At 37.9% G+C, this 20238-nt stretch overlaps 1 protein-coding gene and 1 pseudogene across 2 annotated transcripts in view; both read right to left on the bottom strand.

The window, feature by feature from the left end:
- The window catches only part of TTC3 (tetratricopeptide repeat domain 3), a 112947-nt gene that overhangs the window by 56686 nt on the left and 36023 nt on the right, over positions 1-20238 (bottom strand). For both annotated transcript variants that reach the window (XM_069474954.1, XM_069474953.1), the window contains 8 exons: positions 17206-17368; positions 16208-16253; positions 14837-14960; positions 10639-10702; positions 7720-7780; positions 6190-6274; positions 3692-3826; positions 476-556 (listed from right to left, as the gene is read on the bottom strand). In XM_069474954.1, the coding sequence (XP_069331055.1) occupies positions 476-556; positions 3692-3826; positions 6190-6274; positions 7720-7780; positions 10639-10702; positions 14837-14960; positions 16208-16253; positions 17206-17338 (729 nt within the window). In that variant the 5' untranslated portion in view covers positions 17339-17368. The remainder of the gene's footprint in view (positions 1-475; positions 557-3691; positions 3827-6189; positions 6275-7719; positions 7781-10638; positions 10703-14836; positions 14961-16207; positions 16254-17205; positions 17369-20238) is intronic.
- On the bottom strand, positions 13691-14725 carry LOC138387720 (zinc finger protein 39 pseudogene; annotated as a pseudogene).

Below are 20238 nucleotides of genomic sequence, written 5' to 3' on the forward strand. Positions count from 1 at the left end.
TTTCTTCACCTCCCCAGGCCATTTCCTCCTCCCATCACTAAAAGCAACCACTATCTTAAATTTGAGGTAGGGACAGTCCATGTTTTTCTTTACTTTTACGAGATGTACAGATATCCATAAACAATATATAATATCATTCTATATGTTTTCCAAATTTTATATAAGTGGGATCATAATGTTTATGTTCTTCAACTTGCCTTTTTCCTCAACATTATGTTTCTGAAATCTATGATACATTACGTTTTTAAAATTTTATACAAATAAAAAGTGGATTCCCACTGATTGCCTGGCATAGCCTTTTTCTAAGAGGAAACAAAATAAATTTTCTTTTAAAAAAACACAAGCTAAATTAAACTGAGATATTTCAGACAAAATTATCAAGTGCATAGGAAACAAGCCAAAATGAGAAGAGAATTTTTATAAGATATGTCAATGTCATATTTTAATTGTTTATGGCTTCCATTACAAATCTTACCTCAGGCTGTCCTATTCCAAGAAGAGAAATGGCAAGTCCATAGACTACCAAGACATAGTTAATCATGGCCAGGTTCAATTGCTGTCAATAAAAATACTTCAGTTAAAACCTGAATATAATTCTGTCCAACTGGTATCATACTAACCTTCTAGTGACAACAGAAAAAGAAATGCAGTAAAATCTCACTAATCAATCTGATTGGGTTAAAGACCAAATAGAAATAGACAATATTTTGCGAAGATAAGCCGTTATATTGCTATCAAGTGCTTAAAACACAGAATTACTGTCTCAGAGTTTCTTGAAGCATGGTTCATAATAGAGTAATTTTTAATTAAAACCATACTCTTTTGCATTTAAGTGGGTACTGGTGACAGAGCAAGACATTTGCTCTCTTACAACCTTGCCTGAGCTATGTATTTACATAGCAATTACAGACATACCTTAGGGATGTTGCAGGTTTGCTTCCAGTAAAGCAAATACAGCAATAAAGTGAGTTACACAAATTTTCTGGCTTCCCAGTGCATAAAAAGTTATGTTTATTACTATACTGTAGTCTATTAAGTGTGTAATAGCATTATGTCTAAAAAAACAATGTAACATAATGAGCGCAATGTGCACCATCTAGGGGATGGATGCGCTTGAAGCTCTGATTGGGGGTGGGGGTGGGGGGGGCAAGGGCAATATACGTAACCTAAACTTTTGTACCCCCATAATATGCTGAAATAAAAAAAAAAGTATTACTCTTGATAGAAAAAGAAAAAAAAACAATGTACATACCATAATTTTAAAATATCTTATTGCTAAAAAATGCTAATGATCACCTGAGGCTTTGGTGAGTCATAATCTTTTTGCTGGTGGTGGGTCTTTCCTGAGTGTTTTGCTTTGTCTTTCCTAAGAATCCTGGATTAACCGAATCTTGCCTCAATGTTGATGACTGCTAACCAATCAGGGTGGTGGTTGCTGAAGGATTAGGAGGGTGTGGCAATTTCTTAAAATAAGACAACAATGAAGTATGCCACAATGATTGATTCTTCCTTTTATGAAAGATTTCTCTGTAGCTGCGATGCTGTTTGATAGCATTTTACCCACAGAATTTCTTTCAAAATTGACAATCATCTCAAATCCTGCCTCTGCTTTATCAACTAAGTTTATGTAATATTCCAAATTTTCTGTTGTCATTTCAACAATGTTCAAAGCATCTTCACCAGGAGTAGATTTCATCTCAAAAAACCACTTTCTTTGCTCATCTGCAGCTCCTCATTTGTTCAAGTCTGATCATCAAAATGCCATTTATTCAGTCCCATGCTCGGGCTCCACTTCTAATTCTCTTGCTATTTCCACCACATCTGCAGTTACTTCCACCATGCCACTCTCGAACCCCTTAAAAAGTTATCTATGAAGGTTGGAATCAACTTTTTCCAAATTCTTGTTAATGTTGCTATTTTGACCTCCTCCCATGAATCACAAATGTTCTTAATGGCATCTAGAATGGTGAGTCCTTTCCATAAGGTTTTCAGTTTACTTTGCCCAGATCCATCAGAGGAATCTGTGGCAGCTATAGCCTTATGAAATGTATTTCTCAAACAATGAGACTTGACAGTCAAAATTACTCCTTGATGCACAGGCTGCAGAATGGATATTGTATTAGCAGGCATGAAAACATTAATCTTCTTATACATCAAAGCCCCTGGGTGACCGGGTACAATGTCAATGAACAGTAATACTTTGAAAGGAATCTTTTTTCTGAGCAGGTCTCAACAGTGGGCCTAAAATATTCAGTAAACCATGCTACAAAAACACATGTGCTGCCATCTAGGCTTTGTTGTTCTCTTTCTAGAGCACAGGCAGAGTAGATTTAATGTAATTCTTCAAGGCCCTAGGATTGGCTTCGACATAAAGTCATCAGCTGCATCAGTTCCTAACAAGAGAGTCAGCCTGTCTTTTGAAGCCAAGCATCAACTTCCCTTCTCTAGCTAGGAAACAAATGGTATCTTCTTCCAACAGAAGACCGTTTCATGTACATCAGAAATGTATTCTTTAGTGTAGTCACCTTTATCAATCATCTTAGCTAGAACTTCTGGATAACTTGCTGCTTTTATGTTATGAATATGGCTTCTTTTCTTAAACCTCATGAACCAACCTCTGTTACCTTCCAACTTTTCTTCTGCAGCTTCCTCACCTCGCTCAGCTTTCATAGAATTGAAGAGAGTCAGGGCTTTGTTTTGGATTAGATTTTGGCTTAAGGGAATGGTGTGGCTGGTTTGATCTTCTATCTAGACCACCAAAACGTTCTTCATCATCACAGCAACAATGCTCTCTTGTCATTTGTATGTTCACTGGAGTGGCACTTACAATTTCCTTCCAAAACTTTTTTTTGCATTAACAACTTGGCTAACTGTATGGCACAAGAGCCTAGCTTTTGGCCTATCTCAGCTTTCGACATGCCTTCCTCCCTAAGCTTAATCATTTCTAGCTTTTGATTTAAAGTGAGAGATGTTCAACTCTTCCTTTCCACTTCAACACTTAGAGGCCACTGTAAGGTCAATTGGCCTAATTTCAATTCTGTTGCATCTCAGGGAATAGGGAGGCCTGAGGAGAGAGTGAAAGTCAGGGGAGGGTCGGGGGTGGGGGAAGGCTAGTCAGTGGAACACACACCACATACAACACTTATTAAGTTTGCCATCATATATGGGTACAGGTTGTGGCACCCCAAAACAATTATAATAGTAACATCAAAGATCACTGATTACAGATCACCAGAACAGACATGGTGATAATAATAATGAAAATGTTTTAAATGTTGTGAGAATTTAAACACAGAGCCACAAAATGAACACATGCTTTTGCAAAAATGGCACCAACAGACTTGCTTGACACAAGGTTGCTACTAATCTTCTACTTGTAAAAAACACAGTATTTGTGAAGCACAATAAAATCAGGTATACCTATAGTTTCTGGAGGAAAAGATGTGGCTAAAGTGAGTCCAAATTCTTGATTTAGTACTTTAAAGAAGAGAACAGGCCAGCTATTCTAATGAACCCAAACGTGTTAACCATTAAAATCTGAATTTTAGCACTACCTGCTTCCCACAACCTGGAGTAGATTCAGCCAATCTCAGCAAGCTCTAAGACATAGTAATACAATGAGTTAAAGCCTCGATTCTCTCCTATATTCATCTGAGGTGCATTACTACTGAGTCATGACACGCAATTTTACCTTTATTTTTTGAGGATCTAAACCATTCAGCAACTCTGTGAAGGCCTGTGCAGCACTGCGGCAGCGCTGCTCTAACAGGGCTGTGTACCCGTCTTGAATTAAGCTTCTCAGCATTTTCATTATATTAGCAAAATCCTGCCAAAAAGAAATTCTATTTCAGTAATCCAAATCTATACATTTTTAGTTTAAAATGTAAGATGCCAAGTCCATCAGTAATATTTTATAACTAGTAATAAAATATTTAAATAAATATTCAAACTACTCTTTACACATTATATTCCTTTTTCAGCACTTAAAGTGAAAATTAAAATGTACTGCTTCATCATCTTAATTCCAACACCTCTGCCACTGCCCGTGACAAGGGTGATTCATTTTACACTACATGGTGCTAAGCCTTGCTTGCTTTCCAGACTAAACAGCATTTTAAAGTTTTAACAACATGTACAGAAAACATCAGCCATCATTTAAATAAGTAAACTGTTTGGGACTAGAACAATTACACATAAGAACATGCAATCAATGTACTGATAACTATCAGATTTTAACAACTGCCATCCTGCTCTGAAACAAACCTTAATTCTAAGCAAGCAATGGATATTTCAATTTTTAACTCTCCTGCCTAACATGTACTTGACTATAACTAGATAAAATTATTGGGAGAGCTATCAATAAGTGAAATGCAAAAGGAAGAACATAAGAAATAAAAAACAAAAACAAAATTGCTGTAATGTATTCTTAGATAAAGTGGGAAAAACTTATTTGAATACGTATGTGCACATCCATTATAACTTGAATTCAGATTTTAGATACGTGGTAATAGCTCTATGTCACAAAAGTTCCCTAAAAATTGGAAAACCACGACTAGACATTAAGCCTAAAATCTCCTCACTCCTTGCCATGCACTTGCACACCATTCAGTGGAGCAGAAAATGCAAATATGTATGTCATATTCCTCATTATTCCCAACAATAAAGATTCAAAAGGACACCCCATTGCACAAAGCACAGAGGGAAAAGCAGTTTGGTCACCCACCAAGAAAAGCTTTCTTTTTTTTTTTTTTTTTTGTTGTTGTTGAGACAGAGTCTCACTTTGTTGCCCAGGCTAGAGTGAGTGCCGTGGCGTCAGCTTAGCTCACAGCAACCTCAAACTCCTGGGCTCAAGCGATCCTACTGCCTCAGCCTCCCGAGTAGCTGGGACTACAGGCATGCGCCACTATGCCCGGCTAATTTTTTCTATATAGATTTTTAGGTGTCCATATAATGTGTTTCTATTTTTAGTAGAGACGGGGTCTCGCTCAGGCTGGTCTCGAACTCCTGACCTTGAGCAATCCACCCGCCTCGGCCTCCCAGAGTGCTAGGATTACAGGCGTGAGCCACCGCGCCGGGCCAAGAAAAGCTTTCTACTGGCTTCTGACCAATGAATCAATGTTCAGGAGAACTTTACCACAGAATATGCAAGGAAAAGAGCAGCTCTTACATAAACTTGGTAATTGTTATAGTATTTAAAAAGCCCAATGATAGCCATATTTATTTTAAGATATGAATTTGAAGTTACAGAAGATGATGTACTATTCCCACAAATACTACTTATTAGCTTTGTATGAACTAATTTGATTTTAATCTCTTTCTCATTCTAGAAAGCAGATGCACATAGCCTCGTGTTTTCACTGGAAATTATTTCCCTCAATATACTACAACATAAATGATCTGTACTGAAAGCTCTACCAGAGCAGGCTGAATCATATCACCATAAACCCACTTTCTCTCATTCTTTAGCAAATTGGAGGGCCTCGATAAAAATGTGTTAAATGAACAAATGGAGGCTCAAAAATAACTATCATATTTACTTAAGTAGTCTTTTTATCTTCACTGGCTGTCTTCTATATAAGTCCTTCATGATTTTTAGAGTCAGTAAAATCAATGTAAGAAGGAATAACTTAAAAATCTCCAACTGTAAGAAATTCTAAAAATGTTTTTATGCAAATGATTAGAGATCTATTTCAGTGCTTTGTTAAGACATCTGTTATGTATACCTAAAAACTGGCCCACATATTCTGAAAGAAGTAATCTAGTCCATGTTATTGTACATTTTTCATCACTAAAGAAAGAATTTTACAGACAAAGTTATCTAATTAATGTGAAATCATTCAAAGAAAAAAACAAAAAGTTTGGTCTTTAATGATTTTATAGTATATGAAACAGCAAGTATTTAAATATTTTTAAAAATATTTAAAGTTGATACTTTGCTGTTAAGTCTTTGGGAAGCAAACAATTCTGCAGTGTTAACCATTAGTTAAACCTGTAGCTAACATAATTACCAAGTTAATATTTAAATTAGTGATAGTTCAGATTCTTAGCAATCATATATTAAATTATATATCTATAGCTAAAATTATAAAAAATAAATCTTAGAGACATACATGACTAGAACTTTATTCATGTGAAAAATGTTTTGTTTAAAGAGTTTGTTTTTTCCATTGGAAAAGTCTTCTCCATTACCTGGTGTGCAGCTCTTGAAGATTTCGAAAATTGTTTCTCCAAGATGTTTTTCAAATCTACTGGTAAAGTCAACTGTGAATTAGAACTAAAAGAAAAAACCATTTTTTTAATCATTTTAAAATAAAATAGTCCTACTTATATAAACAAAAAATATAATTACTGAAAGCCATTTAAAATACTGAGTAAACAGTCACGAGAATTCCTGAATAGAAAATAAATTTATCTTTAACAAAACAAGTTAAAATTAGTACTATGCACTAAAAAAAAGATCATGTAATAGGATCTGGTTTCTTTAGGGGGCGGGAGACGCAGGAAGACTGACTCAGGATTTTTCTACTAAATAACAGAATAACAGAATATACTATGTCTTTGCTTTGTATTTAATTTTAGTAGCAGCATCCAGAAAATGGTCCTTTTTGGAAAAAATTGGGGCTTTACTCCAATTTTTTTCTTAGTGTTTTGATAGTGAAATCATTCTCCTTGAACCACCTATCATGGATTCAGCCTTAAGAAATGACGAATAGAAAACTGACAACCAGTGTAACCATAGCAGACATGGCTTTGCTGTTTCTCCAACATCACTTTGATTCACTTCATGAACTTCTGTATTGTAAGGTCACAATTTCACTTTGCAATCGATTTATATCTTTGTAGGCAATGGTGGAATAAAGACAAGTGGCAAGAGTCCCTATTGTCAATTTTGGTGGAGATGCTTGGTGGAACTGATTTTTTGAGTGGTCAGAATTCATTGGCCGGGTATGGTGGCTCATACCTGTAATCCTCGCACACTGGGGGGCCGAGGCAGGAGGATTAGTTGAGGTCAGGAGTTTGAGACCAGCCTGAGCAAGAGTGAGACCCCTGTCTCTACTAAAAATAGAAAAATTAGCCAGGTGTGGTGTTGTGTGCCTGTGGTGCCAGCTACTCAGGAGGCAAGAGCATCAGTTGAGCCCAGGAGTTTGAGGTTGCAGTGAGCTAAAATGATGCCATTATGCTTTGGCAGGGGGACAGAGTGAGATTCTGTCTCAAAAAAAAAAAAAAAAAAAATTATTTTCTCCTAATGATAATTACTCAAAAGGGCATCTGAATATACATATACCCACGCCTGTATGCGCAGTGTAAGTTTCCTGATAGCCAAGAAACAGTTACCAGTGCGTTCTGAGGGCAGCCCTACAGCAGAGACTGTGGGAAGTAAAATGAGGAGAGCAGGGAAGGAGACTTAATCTTCACCTTACACCTCTCTGAATGTGTTTTCATTTTAGGAGCAAATACTTTGGAATTGAAAAAACTTAACACTGATTATTTTATATGACTTTCAGAAGTTGGTATTAACATCCAGGATTAATAATGCTTTTGCAAAAAATTATCCTCTTCTAAAGATAAGTCTTTGATACTTGAAAGGGATTTTGGTACTCGCCATAATGCACATATGTAAAAGTCGCTAATAACTTGAAAAACCTTGAAAAGTTCTTTTCCTTTTTCTTGGGAAGAGTACACTAGGAAAAATAATCATACCTCAGAGGAAAAACATACCTGAACTTCTCCGATTCATTATTTCGAGATTTTTGTTTTCCTTTGTGTTTGGGAGGCTGACCTGTGAATACAAAAGTATTTGTTCCTAAAATCTGTACATGAAACTCTGTAAGTTCCAGAGTAAAACAATAAAAAAACATGTAAACTGATATTGTCGGTGTGTGTACCTATAAACAGGTAAGCCAAAATAGAAGCTACTGATACTGTTTTTCTATGTATGGTATAATATTATTATAATAATAAATTATAATAATGATAATTATTAAGTCTACAATAGATATACAGAAATACAGGTGATAGCTCCTATTCTCAGGTAGTTGACAATCAGATGTGATGAAAAGACACATCACTTCAGTAACTGAACAACAATCACCCTTAAGAAGGAAAGAAGATACTGTATTGTTGCTGACATATGAATTCCACAGTCAGTAATTTCTCTCACAACTCAGAGAGAGAGAAGTCACTTAAGCTGGAGTAGTTGGGGAAAAACATTTGTGAGAATGCAGCATTTGTGTTTGGTTCTGAGGAACAAGCAGGATTTGGGTATACAATGACCTAAACCCAAGAGTGGAGTTCATTTTAGAAACACCAAGTAAACCTTTGTGATCTGAAGAGCTCAATGAGGGTGGGAGGCTGAAAAGGGGTTGCTTGGCCAAGCACGGGTGAGTGTTCACAGACTCTTAGCTTCAGATCCTCCGACTCTGAAGCCCAGCTGTTATTCCACTGGCAGGAGTAGGAAGCCAAGGCATGTTTCTGGGCAGGGGTGTGACATGCTCGAAGCTGTGTAGAAGAGTTAGTACGGCAGGAGGGACAGAGTGTATTTGATGGAAGATTTGGGGAAAGAGCACAGAGACAAGTCAGAGCCAGTGTAACAAGGAGGGAATCAGAGCCTGAGCTAGTTTTGGTAGCCTCAGAGAAAACAACAGAAGCTTCTGGAAAGCAGAAGAGTTCTAGTTTGATTTCTGCTACGTGACCTTGGGCAAAACTACTTAACCCTAACCCTGAGGCCTCAATTTCTTCACCTGAGTGTAGATGCTGAAGGGCGGATAGTATTTAAATTATTTATTTAAATGTGCTCTCTGATACTAATGGCCTAAGATAATATCAATAAATTAAAAGCTGTCTTCCAAAAAAAAGTTTTATCCTCAAAGATGTTTCACATGCTGTTAGAATTACATCAGGTAAGACAACTGCCAGAGTTTCCCCAGTCTATAATTATACGAAAGTGCTAACCAAATAGAAATGCTCAGTGCTAAGTAGGTGAGTATACAGAAATGGAGCTTAAGAGAAGATGGAACAGTAGCAAAAGACAGAAATGGTTGCCAGAAGCAAAACCACTGAAAAGAAAACCAACAAACCAACAAACACAAGAAAGGAGAAGAGAGTAACGGGATTACTAACTAGAAGATCAACAATCTCACCTCAAAAACCCTGGAAAGAATACTACATGAAAGCCTAAGATAAATAACTGTTGCATACAATAACAATCTTGAGAAAACAGGAGTCGGTATTTGGGCCAGTTGCTGCGGTGGCTCACACCTATAATCCTAGCACTCTGGGAGGCCGAGGTGGGAGGATTGCTTGAGCTTAGGAGCTCAAGACCAGCCTGAACAAGAGCAAGACCCCATCTCTACAAAAAATAGAAAAATTAGCCAGGTGTCATGGTATGTGCCTGTAGTCCCAGCTACTCAGGAGGCTGAGGCAGGAGGATTGCTTGAGCCCAGGAGTTTAAGGTTGCTGTGAGCTAGGCTGATGCCACAGCACTCTATTCAGCGCAACAGAATGAGACTCTGTCTCAAAAAAAAAAAAAAAAAAAGAAAATCTGTATTTTCTTAAACTCTGTTTTAAAAAGCAGGAAAACACGTAATCAAATTTAGAAAGATTTTCATCAAAATCTGGTAGTATAAAGATTCAGAAATAACTGAAGCATGAATATTCACTTCTCTATAACCCTTCATCTTCCAATGATTCCAAGTAATGAGGTCCTGTTGTGTGTCTATGTGTTTATTAGGTGCATAAACACACAGGAGCACACAAAACTTAAAATAAATCAGAATTAGCCTAAAGCATTGTTATGGTCTGAATTTCTGCATCTCCCCACCTCCCCCAGATTCCTATGTTGAAAACCGGATTTCCAAGGTAAGGGTAGGAGGTAGAGCCTTTGGGAGGTGATTAGGTCATGAGGCAGTGCCCTCATGAATGGGATTAGTGCCATTGTAAGACACCCCAGAGAGCTCTCTTGCCCCTTCTACTACATGAGGACACAGCAAAAAGATTAGTAAGAGGGCCCTCACCAGATACCTAATCTGCTGGCACCATGCTGGATTTCTCAGCCTTCAGAAATGTAAGAAGTAAATATTTATTGTTTATAAGCTACTCAGTTTGTGGTATTTTTGTTATAGCAGCTCCAATGGACTAAGACAAACATCCATTCTCAATAGGCACAATATAATCCCTGTCAGGGTAAAAATTAGTCATTGAGAGAAAAATCTAACTCTTTCTATCAGATGCACACATAGTACATAAACAGTATCGGTGGTATTAAACTTTCATAAGAGGAGACCAATTAGGAAAAAAAGGTCTAAAAAAGGCAGTTGAGAGGAAGGGAGGCAAATAATGAAAATTTTCAATAATAAGAAACAAAGGCCTACAGAAAACTAAGCAGCAGACCAAAAAGAGCTATGTGCTTCACCTTTTCCATTCCTTTCATTTGGATTTCCAAAATTAATCAAATATTATAAAAGAACTAAACATTGACTTCAAATAAATATTCAATGTTTTCTTAATATAGAAGCATTATAAAGTAAAAGGACAACAACAGCAAATAAAAATGAGGCCTGTGCAAATTTTAGGGCATAAAATTTTAGGCAACACCACATTTACTTGGTAATAACTTATACAGGAAAAGAAAATACTCACTTGACGGTGGTGGAAATTCAGGATGACAGTCACAATCATCTGCCTTCAAAGCCTCATCTACCACCTACCCATGAGGATAAAATTAGTGAGACTTTCACACACACATACACACACACACACACAAAAATACAGCCATGAAGAATTCAATAGCTATATAATAGAATTCAGAATAGAACAGAATTCACCCAAGCACTTACAATATGCAGCTAGTTATTAAGCCTAAATGTATAAACAAGCAAACAAAATGACAACTAATGATAAGAGATCATGATATGATTATGACAAATTCTTGAACGACAATTCTATTTCTGATGCCTGGTGTTATGCCTGACATGGCAGTTGTTCAATAATGTCTGTATTGAATTAACACTATCACATCTTTCCCTATGCTTCTCTCCCTAACTGAATATAGCTTCTTGGAGATTTTTTTTTTTTTTAGGGAGAATAATGAAAAGATTATTCTACAGTACATTAAAGGCATTGTAAAGCTACTATAAATTTAGACATTATCAAATTTATATACAAGTTTCTGTAAATTGTTCAGTGAAAACAAAAAGGCAGACACAGGCCAGATAAACTCTGTCAAGTCAAGACTCAAGCACCAACAGGAGTAAACAACCTTGACAGAGTAGGGAAAACAAACTAAGGAAAAGAACATGCAGGTGCAATATCAACCACAGACACAGACAGGTGCTGCAGGCCTCAGAAGTGTCCAGACCAATCAGACTTTTACATCACCAGGACACCCTCATCAGTCTCTTTCCACCCCACAAACACAGACTCCTGATAGTGTGGGCAGCTCCAGGACCACACATAAACAAATCTGCAAATACCACAATTACAGAGGGCACAGGAGACTCACCCCAATCCTGGATGGAATGTTGGGCAGATAAAAACAGGCACTTCAAATAATAACTTAGTATGTGATGGAGATGGTATTTCAAATCAGTGGGTGTTAATGGACTGTTTGTGTCTTTCTAAAATTCACATGTGAAAACCCTAACCCCCAATGGACTGTATTTAGAGATGGGGACTTTAAAGAGGTATTTAAGGTCAAATGAGGTCATGGCACCGGGCCCTAATCCCACAGGACTGTTGTCCTTACAAGAGAGACACCAGATCCTATCACATCATCATTCACCCTGGTTCTCCAGCGATCTTCCCTGCCATCATCAGGCCCCACACCTGAAGGCTGAAATATGCATTCTTGGGACATTGCCACAAAGATCAATGCCCTATTGCAGAAAAACCATCATTTCCATGTCTCTCTTGTCCTTTAAGGGATCTTTCACAGACATGCCATAGAATCCTCCCAGTAAGTCACTGGACAGAGTTAGGGCACATGCTCAGCCCCATGGGATCACTACAAAAAAGATCAGTCTTAGCTAATCATAAAGCTCAACCAAGATAAATCCATAAATCTGTGTAAAAGTGGGCAAGAAAACCAAATCAGGACTTTGTCAAAATATGGAAGGTGGCTCTCAAGTAGCCAAATATCAGTCTCTTACTGGCTACTACCAAGTTCTTACAGAGTCATTTTGTAAATTATGACAGTAGCCACCACCATCATCATAGCTACTGGTTGTATATTCTTTACCAGGTGCCAAGTAATATTCAATGCATTTCCATAATAGTTTCTCACCTATATGAGTTCTGTCAGATATACGGAGGACTGCCTTATGGCAAAAAGCTTTTCCACATTCATTACATTTATGGGGTTTCTCCCACCTGAGTAACCTGATGCATGCTTAGGGTTGACTTCTGGCAAAATGTTTTTCCTCATTCATTACATTCATAGGGTCTTTCCCCAGTGTGAGTCCTCTGATGTGTAATCAGGACTGCCTTCTGGTAGAAGGTTTTCCCACATTGCCTACACGCATGCGGTTTCTCCCCTGTGTGCATACACTGATGCAACCTGAGGTGTGCCTTCTGGTGAAAATCTTTTCAACATCCATCATGTGCATAGGGTTTTTCCCCTGTGTGAGTTCTCTAATGTGCAGTGAGGGTTGACTTTTGGTAGAAAGATTGCCTACATTCTTTACATTCACAGGGTTTCTCACCTGTGTGAGTTCTCTGATGTACAGTGAGGGCTGATTTCTGGTAGAAAGATTTTATACATTCTTTACACTCATATGACTCCTCACCTATGTGAATTCTTTGATGTACAGTGAGGGCTGATATGGAGGAGTGTTAACCCACATTCACTACATTCACGGGCCATTCCCCTGTGTGAATACCCTGATGTACCCTGAGTGCTGAGCTCTGGCAAAAGGTTTTTTCACATTCATTACATTGATAGGGCTTTTCCTCTGTGTGGATTCTCTGCTGAGCTGTCAGGGCTGACTTCTCACAGAAGCATTTCTCACATATGCCACATGCATACACATACAGCTTTCTCCCCTGTATGTATTCTCTGATGTTTTATAACACATGATTTTTTTAACGAAGGTTTTCCCACATTCACTACACGTATAAGGTTTCTTTCCTGTGTATCTTCTGATGTTCAGTGAGTACACGCTTTTTAGAGAATGTTTTCCCACATACATTACATTCCGAAGTTCTCTCCCCTACCTGAGTTATCTCTTGGGCAATGAAAACTGACTTACGACAGGCTTTCTGACATTCATTATATTTACAGAAGGTTCCTCCCATGTGAAGCCCCTTGTGTGTCAATAATGGTGCCTCCTGGTTAAAAGCTTTTTGTTGTCCACTATATTTAAAATGCTGTTGCCCGGTTAGGATCTTGTGATCCTCATTAAGATGCTCATGACTGCTGAGGGATATTCCAGTTATATCATGGGCATCAGGTCTCATTCCAGCATGCATCTCAGCAGGATCACCAGGGAACAATCCATACCTACATATATTAAACTCCTCAGGCCTCATTCCTGAATAATTTCCATTATTTATAATCAGTTTTGGTATATGGTTTGAGCTTAAATTGCATGTTTTTCCTGATTCCACCTTCTCCTTATACGATGTGTTGCCACTGGTGATTTCACTTTGTCACAAAGGTCTACTGTGACTTTCTTGGCTCCTCTCAATTAGGTCATCAACTATCTAGACATCTGGGAGATTCAGTTTGGGAGGTTTTTTTAATGACCCAAGGCTCTGCTCCTTGCTCCAGCTTGAAGATCACCTCAGGTTTGGGAATACAGTGCCCCCTAGATATCAGGCTGGTGTAGGTCTCCAGCATCACATCCCTGTATAGGGTCCTCCTAGCATCATCCAGGTCCTGCCACTCCTCCCAGGTGAAGTCCCCTGCTACGTCTTCAAATGACACCAACCCCTTCAGGAAGCAGCGCCCAACCCCTGACCAGGGAAGCACCAGTGGGAGACCACAAGAGTCTGGAGATTTTCAATGTTATCAACAAAAGGACTACACAGTGGGTTGGAAAAGTTCCCTTCAATGCCTATCACCCACTCAATGCCAAAATACCGTTTCCTTTTTCTTTCCTCAAACCCTGAAAAGACAAATGAGGACTTGGCGAAAGCTGCTGAGCTTTGCATAAACTACAGCTCAGAAAAAAAAACTCAGATATAGTTTATCTGGGACACCTAATCACAGAGCCAGGCTACAGCCCTAGCTGCACTCTGGAGAAAACATCAGACTGAGACTTCTGCTGAGCACAGCCATGAATCAAGGGCCAGGACCACTGCTGTTAAGGGCATCAAAGGCTGCAGAAACACCTTAGGCAGAGGTGGGCAACAGGGTGCCTCCAAGGCCCCAGCAGAGCACAGGTTGGGCAGGTGGGCTCGTGCATTGTCAGGTGGGCAAGTAGACTGCAAAATGGAAAAGGGAGATAAAGAAAAATCCAAACTACCGTGAGGGGTGGAAGTGACTTGCCCACCAGACCCCACTGTCACTCATTCCCAAGTGACTGGTTGGGAGACATGTAAAGGGAGGACATACAGAGAGGACTAAGTGGCAAAATGATATATAGAAAAAATATTTTTTATCTGTGACTTTGAAATAGTCCACTTATGTACTTGTATGAGATAGCCAGATTATTTATTAAAACGAGAATCATTCTTTTGATATCAACAGGCAAAGAGGGGTTCATATTACCAAAAATTTGGTTTCCATTGTGACCAAAATATTATTGTGAAAATATGAGACATTTTTTTAGTTCCCAGATACCATTAAGAACAGACTATATCTACCCTTGAAATAACGTTAGTTTTTAATGGAGCTTACCTTTAGATTCTGGTTACCGCCGTTTGCCATCGCGTGCTTAGTTTTTCTGAAATCTCTTTCCTTCTCCACAAAGTTAAGTGAAGTACTAAATCTAGGTGCTGACAAACTCCTAGATGTGGAGGCCCTAAGGAAGGGGATAAAAGAAATGATAATTTTATTCCTATTAATCATTAAGGATTTTTAAACAGTTATCCTTCAAACAGGTTGCAGCAATCATAATCTTTTGCTTGAAAGCAAGGAATAACTGTTTTAAAAAGATTTTCTACCTCTAAGATGGGGGCTTTATAACATTATTTTAAATTTGGTATTAAACTCAAAATAAATTAAGAACAATTCAAAAAAATATTCTTGGTTCTAATGTTAAAATAACTAAGTCTTCTTGTTTTAAATTTAAATATCCTAACTTAGGTTAAATTTAGATATTTAAATCATATTTAAATTAAAGCCAGCACAGCCAGTTTCTGTACTATATAGATAGATATATACGTCTGTATGTTCAGCACTCTACAGAATTAGTAGCTTCAATATCCTTGGCAACTAAACAAATATGTGAAAAAAATCTTAATCTATTTTAATTGCCAAATAGCAAAGGTAGAATCCTGGCTACTTTTTGGTTTTTTTTGAGACAGAATCTCATTCTCTCACCCTGGGTAGAGTGCAGTGGCATCATCACAGCTCACTGCAACCTCAAACTCCTGGGCTCAAGCGATCCTCTTGCCTCAGCCTTCCAAGTAGCTGGGACTACAGGTGCACACCACGATGACTGGCTAATTTTTGTATTTTTCATAGAGACGGGGTCTCGTTCTTGCTCAGGCTGGTCTCAAACTCCTGACCTCAGGGAATCCTCCCACCTCGGCCTTCCAGAGTGCCAGAATTACAGGGGTGAGCCACCATGCCTAGCTTACTATTTGTTTTCTTGTGAGCATACTCAAGTCTATTTGTTGCCTGTTTTTAACAGGAAGTATCTTAGCCTTTGAAAGACATCAGGAGGCTGGAGGCAGATGTTTCCAGGACAGAGGTGAAGGGCACAAGGCACAGGCTGTGTCCCAGCTCTCTGTTGCCAGGACCCTTGTGGCTGAACTGGTCCCATTCTAGCACAGTAATGTTCAATTAACACATCACCCCTCTTTTCCCATAGACTTTGGCTACTGATCTCCAATATGTACATATCCAAATGGTTGAGCAAAACAGTCAGCAACATAAATCTGACAACTTACAGGAAACCTGATCTTAAACATGAACCGCCTCTCTTCCTTCCATCCCCAACTTTACTGTGGTTGTTATTAGCTTGAAGTATCAAATACAAGTGATTCTTAAATTCATGGGGCAAAGCTATTCCAAGAAGCAGCTACTGACCTGCTATTAACTCACCTACTTTCATAAAAGGCTTTAATTGGATTCTTATATGGTGTTCGACCTATAAAAGTCAATCACACACACAGAGTGATCAATGGTTGGTAGCAAAGATTTCAAAAGATTTTCAAATTTCCTTTAAGCTGATTTTAAAAACTGTCAAATTTAGAAAATTGAAAAGCAAACCTAAGCAATTTTATATTTATAGATGTCTTTAGTTTAGGATGGTGTCAACAAGAAGTTACATAAACCTTGTCTGACATTCCATTACACGTGATCACTGACAAGATGACAGCAATATATAAATTTGAATCAGAGAAGGTACCTGTCTTCAAGGAGCTCACAATCTTATAATCATGTTATGCTGGATGACAACATCTACCAGGGAAATAGAATTGTTCAGCTCAGCTCCATAAGACACTAATACCCAAAGAAGAAAAAACAGGAAACACCTATGTGCTAAAAACGTAAAGTAAGGGAATTTCAAGCATTGGAAAAGACAAAATGACTTAAAAGAGAAAACAAGGGCAGAATGAAAATCTGCAACTCCTAGGCTGCCCAGCCAATTTTTGCTATATATATAAAATATATGTATACGTGTTCAGTACACTATAGAATTAGCCACAAACCTGGTGCAAACATTAAGCAACTCTACTGAGGGGCCTTTTCTTCAGAAAATAACTTTAATAATGAAGGAAAAAATTTTAAATAAAAAGCTTTTATTTTATTGGAAATTTCTGGAAAGGCTATTTTTCTACAGAAGAATAAATAATAACAATTTGATTGCTGTCTGTGTCAAATAAAAAATACAAATCATTTAAAATTACCTAATGAAATATAACATTAATGTAACTCTACACAGATAGAAATGGAAAACTTAACTGACGTAACCAACAAAACAAAATAAGGACAAATTATCTGAGAATTGATTTATGATCTTCCATTAATCCAAGAAACCCACCTTCCAAAGTTTTAAAGGGAATTTGACTATAACCAAAGAATCTTAGGTGAAATACCTTGTAAGTCTTCTATTTGTTTTTGTAACTTTACATGCTGCTGAATTAGATCCTTGATTCCCTCAGGGTCATTTTTACAGAGTTTTTGAGCTTTTATGTTTGCTTGCAGGGCCCAGTCATATTCCCCCAGCATAGAAAGAGCATCACAATAACGATAATGACCCTGTTCCAAAAAGATAAATTTATTTTTTTCTCAAACATATGTTTAAGTTAAAGAAAATAGATAAGGAAAAATGTTTTGCTTGAGAACTGATTCATTGCTTAAAATATTAGATTAGGCTGCTAGTAATGAAAAATAAAAATGTTAATACCTCAGGAAATAAAATGACCTAATGAGCTAAGTGAAAAGTTATAAATTAGTAAACAATTTTTAATAATTAAGGATCAATATTTTTGCTTAAAAGATTTTGTACCCCAGGAAAGAATCCAACTTTTGTTATGTTTTACTAATAAAGAATGAAATATAGTATTTTGTGCCAGATAAAGTATAAAGTCCTTCACTGTAAGTAATTTTTCCAAAATACTTTAAGGCAGTAATAGTCTCAAGGTCATTACATTCCCTACATTTTGGAAAAAGTAAAAGGTTTTGAGAGCTGGAAGAATGATCAGTTTGTGTGGTAGTTCTCCAACATCTCTGGAGAGCACAGGCACGGACGAAGGATGCACCCCTACATCTTCCATCCATCTCTCGCTCCTTCAAGCAGCTTTTAATTATTTTATCTCCAAGTGTACTTTCTCTGGCTCTAAGAAACAGTCCAAAAACCACTGATTTACTTTCAATTCCAATGATAAGGGTTTTTTGTTTGTTTTTTGCTACAGAACCAAAATCCCTGCTAGCTTCATTTACACATTTTAGAAATCATCTGCATCAAACATAAACTTTTTAATCTAAGAAAGCTAATAGTACCAAAACCTGGGATTAACTCAACCAACCCCATCTAGCTACTCACAAACCAAACTCCCATTTTAGGCACAGTACCACTGGAGAGGTGATTTATAAGAGGAAGAGGCTAGAAAGTGGCCTAATGTCACATGTATTTAGAGGCAAACCAAAGAACCTGATTTTATGACACCTGATCCAGAACTCTTTCCTCTTTACTATACGTTTTATAAAGAACATTCTGATTCAATAAGAATCTAGGAGAAAATATAAAATCAAATGTAAGTGACTCTTTTAAGAAAGATCAACTTTTCACTAAAAGAAACCAGAAACAATCATGTGGCATGTGTTTATGCAGCTTCAACGCATAAACAAACCTGCGCCAGTGCACCATTTGAAGGGTCCTAATATGCCCTTCAAAATTAAAGGTCCATGTGGACCTATGAGTTCTGGAGCCTTTATAGACTATTCAGGATTAAATCAAAGCTCCCAATGCAGATTACATTTTGTTAAATTCCATTTTCCTTTAAAGGGCTAAAGGTTCTGTTTCCTGACACTTGAGGTGTAAGATAAAGGGAACTCTCAGATATGCTAGAAGGTCAAATCCTACCCTAGGCATTTGTCAACTTCAAAGTTTAGGAAACTGCAAAAATAAAAAAACACAGCTAGCACAAGAAATAATGATGACAGATCAAAAACCAAACCTGCTAAATTTGTAGAGAACACTTTATTTCTTTCTCTTTTCCCCCCACTTCCCTCACTTTTATTAGATCTTTTTCCCTAAATCCTGTGAAACCCAGTGTAACTTCTGCTGGTTGAAAAAGGAGTTGTTTCAATGAAGGCATCTCAGAGAGTTTCTTAAACCCAATTATGAAGGTTTGCTCTTCTCTGACACCATCTCAATCTCTATCACATATATGGACATTCCCTGCTGCTCATCGGCCTGGCATTCTCTCGTCTTGAGAACTATCATGTCCCTACTCCTCACAGTAATGGCAGGACTGTCCATTCTAGTGCTCCCTTCCCAATAATGGATGGGAGGGAGGGAGAGTGGCTGTGACCCAGGAGACTGGCCAATCAAATTGCACCATTTCCCAGGTCACAGCAATGGATCCACAGGTGGACACATGATTCAATCAGAATCAGTCTGAGGCATCCCTTAGGTTCACTTATGTATAATAAAGAGAGGTTCTCTTTTTGCTGGAATTAACAGCTATTGACGGTATCAGTTTGGGGCTCCCACTACATGGCAAAAGTCTTTTTTAAAACGAAGCCAAGAAAGCCTATGCTCTAACTTCCACTTCTGACCAAAATGGAGTAACAGGGACTGGATTTACCCTCCTACCTAAAACAAACAAACAAACAAAAAACAAAAGAGATGAAACTACAGCTTGCAAGCCATTGGATTATCAGGAAACAAATGTGATCCCTAAGAGATGACAAACACATAAAATAATCCCTATGACTGCTCCAGCTTACTGAGTTTCTAAGCTACAGCTCAGGAGGAAGGAACCTAGGCAGAGGCTGGCAATCTCTCTCAGTCAAGGAGATAGAGCTGGCAGTTCAGGGGACCAAGGCAGCTCTAGTTCACAGGGCAGAGGACCAGAAAGGAGAGAGCTGCAGAGAGAGAGAATTCCAGAGAACTACAGTGGGTTCCCCTTGAGTTTTCAGCTGAGTGCTGATCAGCACAGGCATGTGGGGCAACTACCCATGGCCAAAGAAAGAACCATCTGAAAGACTAACAGGGAACAATAGCCAGAACTTACACAGAACCAGGAATGATTCCTGTTCCCACCAACCGGAATGGAAAACATTACAATTCATGGGCCATCAAGTACAGTACTCTGAAGTTTTGCCTCAGTAGTGGCAAAAATTAGCCCTAGACTAAATGCCACTATGGTCCCACCTATCAAGCTGAAAACAAGACCCCAAAGAATTAAATTGTTTCTGAGTAACTATACTGCACCCAAAACAAAGCTCAAAAATATTTACAGAAAAATATACAGCACCAAAAAGGGTAAAATTCACAATGTGCGGCATCCAGTCAAAAATTACCAAAGAAGGAAAATATAGCCTGTAATGAAGAGAAAAATCAATTGAAAACAACCCGTAAATGACGCAGATGATAGAATTAGTACACAAGGACATTAAAA

This window comes from Eulemur rufifrons, chromosome 7 (assembly GCF_041146395.1).
Source record: "Eulemur rufifrons isolate Redbay chromosome 7, OSU_ERuf_1, whole genome shotgun sequence".
Classification (NCBI taxonomy): domain Eukaryota; kingdom Metazoa; phylum Chordata; class Mammalia; order Primates; family Lemuridae; genus Eulemur; species Eulemur rufifrons.